Below are 10,598 nucleotides of genomic sequence, written 5' to 3' on the forward strand. Positions count from 1 at the left end.
TTTACTTTTGGAAGACATCGGAGGGCTTCAAAGTTCAGCAGCAATTTTCCAATTTTTCACAAAATTTTCTAAATTGAAATTTTCTAAATCTTCATTTCTCGTTCGCTCTTCATTGGGGGACACATAACTGATGGGTATATGCTCTTGCCACCAGGAGGCGCTGACACTAGGAAAAAGAAAAGTCGGCTCCTCCCTGGCAGGATATACCCGCCCACCTGCAGTGAGGCAATCAGTTTTAGCTAGTGTCACTTAGGAGGCAGACACACATGTCTGGAGCTCTCCAGACCTAGTCTTTTATTGTTTTCTAGTAAGGGCTGTTTAGTCAGGTTCTTTACTCCTTTTTGTTTCCCTTTTTCAGGTGGGGGTTCAGGAGCATGGTGCCTACCTGTTCCCCCATATGCGGCTAAGGGGCACGGGACATAAAATACAAATGCACCGTTAACCCCTTCCCGCCAACCCAAAGGGCAAAAACACAATCCTGCATAAGTAATATTTATTTATAAAAAAAAAAAATAATAATAATTATAATAATAAAAAATGCAGTTTTTCGGGCCATTTGGTGCAGTTTGTTTGGCATTACATTGTAATTGCTTTAATTTTAATGCCTACAGCCCTGGGTTCCTGGAGTCGTTCCTACTGGCCTTCTGGTACCTCCCTGATGGGAGTGATTCGCTGTCTGCTCTGGACCCATATCTATGGCGGAGCATTGTTGGTTCAGTGGTAGAATTCTTCTGCAGTTCCGATATTTCACTGCTGGGTGCGGTATATGGAGAACTGACCAATGTGTCTTCAGGTCCCATACCAGTAAGCCAGACAGTGGTCTGCATGGTTTCCTCTGCCATTTGCCACACGTATCATGGCTCATGTATCTGTCGCTGCAGTTCCGATACCCCACTGCTGGGTGCGGTACATGGAGGACTGACCGACGTGTCTTCAGGACCCATACCAGTAAGCCAGACAGTGGTCTGCATGGTTTCCTCTGTCACTTTTCACACGTCTCACGGATGAGTTGTCTGTGGTGGCAGTTCAGATACCCCGCTGCTGTGTGCGGTATATGGAGGACTGAACCGATGTGTCTTAAGGACCCTAAGGCTCATTACGAAGTCTCCTACGGACCCATTCCAGTAAGCCAGACTGTAGTCTGCATGGTTTCCTAGATCGCCGGTCACACGATTCTCGGCTGCTGCATCTGCGACTAGAGTTCAGTTTCCTCACTACTGTTGGTGTGTAGGGTTGTCTTCTGTGGATCCGTGCCAGTAAGCCAGACTGTGGTCTGCTTAGTGGACTTCACCGCCTGTCATACATCACTCAGTGGATGTGTCTGCCGCTGGTGTTCCAGTTCCTCTCCACTGAGTAAGGTACAGATGGCATGAATAGTTGTCGTCGGTTATCCCTGCCAGTAAGCCTGACCGTGGTCTGCATGGTTGCTTACGCCGCCTGTCATGCATCAGATGGCTGATGTATCTGCGTCAGGGGTTCCGGTCCCTCACTGCTCAGTGTAGTGCCGGTGGCATGCTTGGTTGTCTTCTGTGCATTCATGCCAGCTAGCCAGATAGTGATCTGCAGGGTGGCCTACACTGTCTGTCAAACTTCAGACGGCTTCTGTATCTGCAGCTGTAGTTCTGGTACCTCATTGCTGGTGAGGTGCCAATGGGATGCATCGTTGCCTTGGATCCTTACCAATGAGCCGATCATTTGTCTGCTTGGTGGTCTACACCGCCTGTCATACATCTACCACCTGTTGTCTCTGCTTCTGCAGTCTTGGTCGAGGCTGGGGTTCTGGTACCTCCTTACTGAGCGAGGTGCCAATGGGATGCATCGTTGCCTTGGATCCTTACCAATGAGCCGATCATTTGTCTGCTTGGTGGTCTACACCGCCTGTCATACATCTACCACCTGTTGTCTCTGCTTCTGCAGTCTTGGTCGAGGCTGGGGTTCTGGTACCTCCTTACTGAGCGAGGTGCCAATACACTGTCTCGTTTTCCATAGTCCTCTACCTGGTAGTGGTCTGCAAGGTTTCCTGCGCCACTTGTTACGCATCACATCACCGGTGTATCTACAACTGGTCTTCCAAACCCTCACTACTGGGTGAGGTTCCCGCTGGGATGACTCACTGTCCCCTAAGGACTCATACCTGTAAGCCAGACAGTTGTCTGCTTTTTTTTCTTCTGTCGACTATCTCATGGCAGATGTTTTTTTGCAGCTAGTGTTCCAGTACCCCATTGTAGTGCGTGGTGTACGTGGAACTGACCCAGTGTGTCCCATAGACACTATGCGGGATGTCAGGGATACGTTACTCGGTTCCCCTGCTTCTCTCTATCTCTCTCCAGGGGGCAGGGTTTCTTGGCTCCCCGCCCTTCCACCTTGGTCGTAGGTGCGCAGTTCTCTACGGTCTGGCTGTACCCCTTCCCTACGGTCTGGGGGGCGGGGGGGTTTCTTGCTCAGCCAGACTGCTGTTTTGGGTCATCTTCATTGCATTGTCGCCCCGTGGACGATAGTTCACCGCTGCCATGGTAGTTTTCATGGGAGTCTCTCCGATTTGCTCCATGTGCCTTATACACTGAACCACATACTGGTTTACTGGGTGGCCTGCTTGGCAGGTCCCTATCTGCATGCCGCTACTCTGTCTACGGGCCGGTATCTCTCCCCACTGTGCATCGTCGGGTGTGGGACCAGTCGTGGCTACAGTCTTTTTTGCCCTATGGCCAGACTTTGTTTGCTTGGTGTTCCAATCCACCTGGTCACCTCCCACATTCGGCCGCCACTGCTGCTGTAGTCTGGTGTCTCTCTCCCAGGGGCAGTCCCGCAGAGTGTGTGCATGCGGGTTCTTAGGTCCCTTCTTCCTGTAGGTCACACTGTGTCGGCCTTTTTTTCTGCTACACATCCATTCTTCCTCTCCTGAGTCTGCGACCGCAGCCCTGGTGCCTAGCACCATTAGGAGTTGGGGTGTGGGTTTTTGCAGCAACAGGAGTGTCTTTTTGTTCTCCTTTTTTAGGTTGCACTCTTGCTCTGTTGTGTGCATGACTCCTTTCCTGCTGGTCCTGTGGATGTTTTCACAGTGTCTGCAGTCTTGGTCCGCCGCTTTTGTCGTGGGGTCCTCATTTCTGTGTTCCTACATATGCTAGGACCGCCTCGCAGGTGTAGAGCCACCTTCTTTGCTCGGGGGTACGCTCAGGGGCTTCCGGTGCTGTTTTATCGCAGTTCCGGGGCGGTTGAGCACCTCTGTTCTGACATGGGGCCTGCTGGGGCGCCTGTTGGTTCAGCCCCTCCCTGTACTTCTGGGTGTTCTTTTTCGGGGTCTCTCTCCAGGGTGACTCAGGTGCCTCCTCGTCACTATCTGGATTAGCCCTCAACAGGTCTTGTATCTTTTGCCCAGCTTCGGAGTGCGGGGCTCCGATCCCTCTTGGATCGCACGGTGGCCCCTCCAGGTGGCGACGGTTGCGCTGGAACCGGGGGGGGGCTTTGTCCACCCAGTATTTGCATTTCCCTCCTCCTAGCACGCCTGCTGTCCCCCTTTTCATTTTGGGTGTGGGGATCAGGGTGCTGTCATAGGTCTCTACTCCAGTTGTCGTCTCGTCCTCCTTTGTTTTTCCCTCCTGGAGGGACTATTTGGTTTTTGCTAAGATGCATTCAACAGTGGATTTTTCAGTCTAGGCTTGTGTGCTTTCTGCCCGCTATCACAGCCTAGTGCTCTGTATGTCCTTCTTGCCCTTTTGTCTGGGTCAGTCTATGCCCGGACCCTGGGAGTCCAGCTGGGCTCTTATTGGTTCTCCTCCATTTCCGTTTTGACGGGATGTTTCTTGAGGCTGCTCAGGTCTTCTCGGACCACTCTGTTCTATCACGGTTGGTTCCCTTGATTTGGACTCTGCCCTGAGATGCTGGGTGTGCTTTCTTTTCAGGCAGCTCTCCGATTCCTTGAGCCTTGATCATGGTTCAGTTCTTGGACATTTATAGCGGCCGGCCTCCGACTCCTCAGTGATCCATTGGTCGGGGCGGTGTTCCTGTTTTGCTCTCCTTCCCTTCTTTCTGGAAGTTCTTTTTTTTTTTTCTGCAAGCATCTGGTTCCCTTTTTCCTGTGGTTTCTTGTCTCTCTATTTGATCCAGGTGCCTTGGGTCTCTTCAGAGGGGGGACCTTTCCCTTAGTGTTCTGGTCCTTCTCCTTGGATGGGAGATCTTACGGGGCCTCATTGTCCTGGGCCTAGTATGTCTCCGACCTGGGGACTTGTCCATAGACCTTGCGGGCATGCGAGTTCAGTCATGGACTGTCTCCTTTTCACTGGTGTTTGTTTTTCCCCACCCTAGGTGACTGCTTTGGTACGTCCCATCAGTTAGGTGTCCCCCAATGAAGAGCGAACGAGAAAAGGAGATTTTGTACTCACCGTAAAATATCTTTCTCGTAGCCTTCATTGGGGGACACCGCACCCACCATTTCTTCTTTTTCCGGTTTTTGGGTTTTTTCCGGGATTCCTTTTTAGGGTCCTTCGGACGTATTTCCCCTCAGGCTTCTCCTACTGCTTTGTGACAAAACTGATTGCCTCACTGCAGGTGGGCGTGTATATCCTGCCAGGGAGGAGCCTACTTTTCTTTTTCCTAGTGTCAGCGCCTCATGGTGGCAAGAGCATATACCCATCAGTTAGGTGTCCCCCAATGAAGGCTACGAGAAAGAGATTTTACGGTGAGTACAAAAAAATCTCCTTTTTTTACACTTGCATGTTCTTGTAGACCCAGTTTTGGGGGGTAAAAGGAGAACCCCCCCCCCCCCCCCCCAAAAAAAAAAAATTCTCTTGAGAAAGGAAATACCTCATATGTGGATGTCAAGTGCTCCGTGGATGCACTACAAGGCTCAGAAGGGAAGGAGCGACAATGGGATTTTGGAGAGTGAGTTTTTCTGAAATGGTTTTTGGGGGGTATGTCACATTTAGGAAGCCCCTATGGTGCCAGAACAGCAAAAAAAAAAAAAAAAAAAAAAACACAACATGGCACACTATTTTGGAAACTACACCCCCCAAGGAACGTAACAAGGGGTATAGTGAGCCTTAACACCTCACAGGTGTTTGATGACTTTTCGTTAAAGTCGGAAGTGTAAATGAAATTTTCTTTTCACTAAAATGCTGGTTGCAAAACATTGAATTAGGTAACAAACTCGGTTTCGCAACCAATGTGTCTCCAGCTGTTGCAAAACTGCAACAATCAGCATGCATTGACAGTCGAAGGGCATGCTGAGAGTTGTAGTTTTGTAACAGCTGGAGGCACACTGCTACAACTCCCAGCATGCCCTTCGACTACCACAGACTACCAAAGGGCATGCTGGGAGTTGTAGTTGGAACTCCAGCTGTTGCAAAACTAGCATGCCTTTTGGCTTTGCATGCTGAGAGTTGTTGCTAGGCAATAGCAGGAGGTGAACAGGCCTCACCTCCTGCTGTATACTGCCGCCGGGACCACCGCTGCTGCTGCCACCGATCCTGCTGCTCCTGTCGCCTCCACCGGGGCGTCGTCATGATCTCGTCCCGACCACCGCCCAGCAGGGCCATGATTGATCGGTTGTTCTGACCAATTAATCACATGATCATGAGGCGGCAACCATGCCACCTCACTCCTGCTGGGTAAGGGTGAATGGGGCTGTCTCGGACAGCCCCATTCACCCTTTTCTACCGGGTCACCAGAGATCCGATTGACTCGCCTCAAATTGCCGGTCTGAATTGACCTCAGGACCCCCCCTGGGCGATATGCCGGGATGCCTGCTGAACAATATCAGCAGGCATTTTGGCCTGGTCCCTACCCAGCGAACGGTGGGAGTCGGTGGGGGTCGGAAGGACTCGGAAACGGGGGGCGTATGGATACGCCCTGCGTCCTTAAGGGGTTAAATGTCGACGGATAGTTTGCTCTGACACTGATGCTCCCCGAGCCTGCAGGACAGCTTGAATATCTTTGAAACTTGTTTGGGGCTGCTTATCCACCATCCAGACTATCCTGTGTTGACACCTTTCATCAATTTCTCTCTTCCGACCATGCCCAGGGAGATTAGCTACAGTGCCATGGGTTGAAAACTTCTTTATAATGTTGCGCACTGTGGACAAAGGCAAATCTAGATCTCTGGATATGGACTTGTAACCTTGAGATTGTTGATATTTTTCCACAATTTTGTTTCTCAAGTCCTCAGACAGTTCTCTTCTCCTCTTTCTGTTGTCCATGCTTAGTGTGGCACACACAGACACACAATGCAAAGACTAAGTGAACTTCTCTCCTTTTTATCTCCATTCAGGTGTGATTTTTATATTTGCCCACACCTGTTACTTGCCCCAGGTAAGTTTAAAGGAGCATCACATGCTTAAAATAATCTAATAGATTCTAATAAAGCCAATAATTATGTCCAGCCCATTTTTGTAGTTTGTTGTGACATTATGTCCAATTTGCTTTTTTTCCTCCCTTTTTTTGGTTTAGTTCCAATGCACACAAAGGGAATAAACGTGTATAGCAAAACATGTGTTACTGCAATCCTTTTCTGTGAGAAAAATTTCAGGGGTGCCAACATGGCCATGACTGTATTAAAACATATATCACTGATTTCAATTTACAGCAGTTTTGTCTCTTACATTAACAACTAAAAGCAATCCATTTCTGAAATAAAGCATGGTGAAACCAAGTCATGGCTCCAAAAATCTATGGAAACCACAGGCCTCAACTGATCTATACAGATAATTGAATTGCTGCAGATTTTGTAAACCCAGAAAAATATCTGTGTATTTTAATTCTGGTGCTGATGTTTAATGTAGGTTTCCTTGTAAAGTATATACAATGTGGTAAATCAACACCAAGATCCATATGTAACATATATGGATTTTGCTGTAAATTTAAGACAAAAGCCAGTGGAATAGGCCTGCAGTCTAATGCATTTGAAACAGGTCTGTAATATGTGATAACATTTGTGTGATAATGTTAAGTAGAGTATGGTACTGATATTAATATCTGGTGTGAGAGTTTGTATCCCTTACTATAAATTCTAAAAAGTTATGTAAAGTTAGGAACCATACAATAGGGCATACAGAAATGTTAAAGGGCTACCTACTGTGAGTCAGTCCAGGGAGCCAATGTGTACTTACAGGGGTTTTCCAGGATTTTTTATTTATTTGACTATGCTACAGGGGCTGTAAAGTTAGTGTAGTTCCCAATATAGTGTCTTTACCTGTGTGTGACATTTTTCTCACAATTCTTCTGTGATTTTCACCCCACTATGTATTTTTACCAGCATACAAAATGACTGCTGTCTCAGATTTTTCCCATCTTGCAATGCAGCCGAGACCTGACTCACTAGTCAGCTGATGACAGGGAGCCTGTCTGCTTCAATGGGTGGAGGGATCAATCTGCAACTAATGCAACAGCTGTAGGCACCCTGATTGAAAACCACAGGTCTTTTGAATGAATGCAGCTCATTTTTGTTTCAATGGGTGGGGTGGCTGATGTGTGGGAGGGAGGAAGATGGAATTGTGGGATTTGTAGTCAAAAAAAAGAAAAGTCAAACAGGAAATAGCAGTTCACAAAAAGCTAGCCACAGTATTATGGTAATCTCACAACATAGCCATTTAGCCCCAAGACAAGTGCAGATCCTTCCTAAGCATGTCCATTACTGCCTGCCAGGTACGTATTAAAATCACCTTATGCTGGATAACCCCTTCAAGTAGTCTTTTGTATTATATGGATGGCCATACATCTGTATGGCTGCCTCATAAAGCTGCACACTAGTACTATTGCAGGGCAAATGCCTGGCTGGCCGTATTCGCTGTTTGCCAAAGGGGCCTGGAGAGCTGTGTTTTGTTGTATATGCATTTCTAGATATTTAGATGATTTAACTGATTTAAAGCGGCCGCAGCAGCGTCTGCTTGTTAAGTATTAACATTTAAATCAGTGACCAGCGGTGTCTCCTCCCCGCACTGTCATTTGTTTTCTCCCGCACTATCCACAGGTACTGGGAGACGCTGATTAAAATGAGATATTTAGATATTTAGATGATCTTCATATACAGAATTTATTGATTTTGCATTACATAGTCTTAACTTTACTGAAGTAAATACCGTATTTATCGGTGTATAACACGCACTTTTAAAACTTAAATTTTAGGCAAAAAGTCTGCCTGCGTGTTATACGCCGCTAAGTCTTCCGGTCACTGATTTAAAGCGGCCGCAGCAGCGTCTGCTTGTTAAGGGGAAATGATGAGGGGGGGATGAGACAGGGGGAAATGATGATGGGGGGATGAGACAGGGGGAAATGATGATGGGGGATGAGATGGGGAAATGATGAGGGGGGGGGTGGTGGGGGGGATGAGACAGGGGGAAATGATGAGAGGGGGGGATGATGGGGGGATGAGACGGGGAAATTATGAGGGGGGGGGATGATGGGGGTTTGAGACAGGGGGAAATGATGAGGGGGGAATGAGGGGGGGATGATGAGACAGGGTGGGGGGGATGATGATGAGGGACATGATGAGACAGGGTGGGGGGATGATGAGGGGGAATGATGGGGGACATGATGAGACAGGGTAAGGGGGGATGATGAGGGGGAATGATGGGGGACATGATGAGACAGGCTGGGGGGATGATGAGGGGGGAATGATGAGACATGGGGGGTGGCGATGAGAGGGGTAAATTTGGCACATGGACTGATAAAAGGGAAGGAATGATGTGGCACTGGAGGTGACGGGACCAAACTGAGGTGCAGAAGAAAACGAAGTTGGGGGGATGATGTGGCATTTAGTCCAAGTCATTTATTTTACATTTTATTTTTTTTACTTAAATTTCCCTGTTAAAATGGGGGGGGGGTGTTATACGCCAGTGCGTGTTATACGCCGCTAAATATGGTAGTCACTAGTAAATTATGCTTTCCATTTTCAAGCTCCCAACATATTTGATGGATGGCTGCAACATCTACTATATAAATAATTCATACTGATAGCATCAAAAAACCTCTATACCATATGGTATATTTTGTTTACTGTATCCCTTTGTATGGAATAGCGCAGAAGAGTATGCTTCTCCATTAAAATGTAAAAAGTAACAAAAACAGATACCATGTGAAATAGAGTTTTCTTGACCCTATGAATGAAGTATCTATACAGAGGGATTATAAAAGTATACCAATGTAAACTGTTGTACAATATAGGTCCATAGGCTACTCTTTTGGCATCTGTGTGGTAAATGCAGCCTTACAGAAGTGCTTAGCATGTATACCAGAAGCTTTCACCAGTGTAAACTGTGTACATGACCATTGTGAAAGTAACATAGTCTACTTTTGGTTGCTATCAGCCACATGCTACTGCAGTAGTCCAGAAATAATGTTTTCTGCCTGTGTCTACTGTGATCTTCTAAAAGTGGCTCTTATAAAGGGAAAGTATTAGGTTCTGATAAGAATCTTGAGTTTTCTTAATGTAACCGAATTATCACTTTTTCTGACTACTTCTTCTATACTTCCAGGTGGGCACAGCTTTGACTCAGACCATGTTGTAGTGTGGGAAACAGAAGAGGACAGGCTAACACAACGTTGGAGTCTTGAGGTGTTCTGATCCTTTTAGAAGTTAGCTTTCTAGTTCAAGGATGATCTGTGTTACGATATTGTGCTCATAAAGGATATTACAATGCAGGCTGAAAAGACATTACATAGAGGACTGACACTCCAGTTATCAACAATCCCTTCCAACAGATTTCCAGGAACGTATCATCATCCTCATGCCCCTTTACAATACCACATTAGCTAAAATGCAGACTGGCAGACCTTATGAACATCCCACTGTGGCAGAATATGTGGGATCCACTTCCCTGTCCACATACACAGATAACATCTGTAATATATAGAAAAAATCCTGCTGCAGATGATAGGGCACAGCGGATTCTCCTTGTATAGTATTACAAAACACCTCAGTTTCAGGTACTAGAATATTTATATTATATATATACATTCATATATATATTTTTATACAGTGACGCCATTATTGTCTTTCTTTTCTAATTCACAAGTTCGTGGTGATTTTGTATATACTATATTATATATGGGACTTATTAAAATGAATGAACACACAGCTGGCTCTGTAACATTTCTTGTGTTAAGATCTATTTATGTAAATGTACAACAAGCAAATGATAATAAAAATGCATAGTACTTCATGGTTCATTTAGGTTTATTCTGCATAACAGGTTCACTACAGCCAATGCTTCAGGGAAAGTGAGTAGATGTTTATCATTTGCTTGGAGTCGTCTTTTGAACAAACAACAACCATATTACGGCTTCTAAAGACTGGTCTGCTCTTCATCATTCAGTCTTCAAGGAAGGCGGTTAGTTGTTCAGGATGTAGTGAGAAATGAAAAACGCAAGGATGGTAAGCAACATGGCAGACATGTCTGGAGCTCCGCTGTCAATTGTCGTTGTAGTCTGGTTTCTCTGTAAACAAAACAAAAAAACTTTTACTGTAAATCTTAAACCAATATATTTTCAATGAAAATGATGCAGCTGTGATGCTGTAGAAACTATGTTCACATATGGAAATCCTCCTCACAGTATTCATATGCTTGTTAATGCCTGCATGATATTAGCAGGTAGAACTACATGTTGGC

At 46.3% G+C, this 10,598-nt stretch overlaps 1 protein-coding gene across 1 annotated transcript in view; it reads left to right on the forward strand.

Moving 5' to 3' along the window:
- CRYBG2 (crystallin beta-gamma domain containing 2) overlaps window positions 1-10,297 on the forward strand; it is a 220,691-nt gene extending 210,394 nt beyond the window's left edge. The window contains exon 22 of the mRNA XM_056560140.1: window positions 9,465-10,297. Coding sequence (XP_056416115.1) covers window positions 9,465-9,553 — 89 coding nt within the window. The 3' untranslated portion in view covers window positions 9,554-10,297. The remainder of the gene's footprint in view (window positions 1-9,464) is intronic.
- Window positions 10,298-10,598: the final 301 nt, after the last annotated feature.

Source organism: Hyla sarda, chromosome 2 (assembly GCF_029499605.1).
Source record: "Hyla sarda isolate aHylSar1 chromosome 2, aHylSar1.hap1, whole genome shotgun sequence".
Lineage (NCBI taxonomy): Eukaryota > Metazoa > Chordata > Amphibia > Anura > Hylidae > Hyla > Hyla sarda.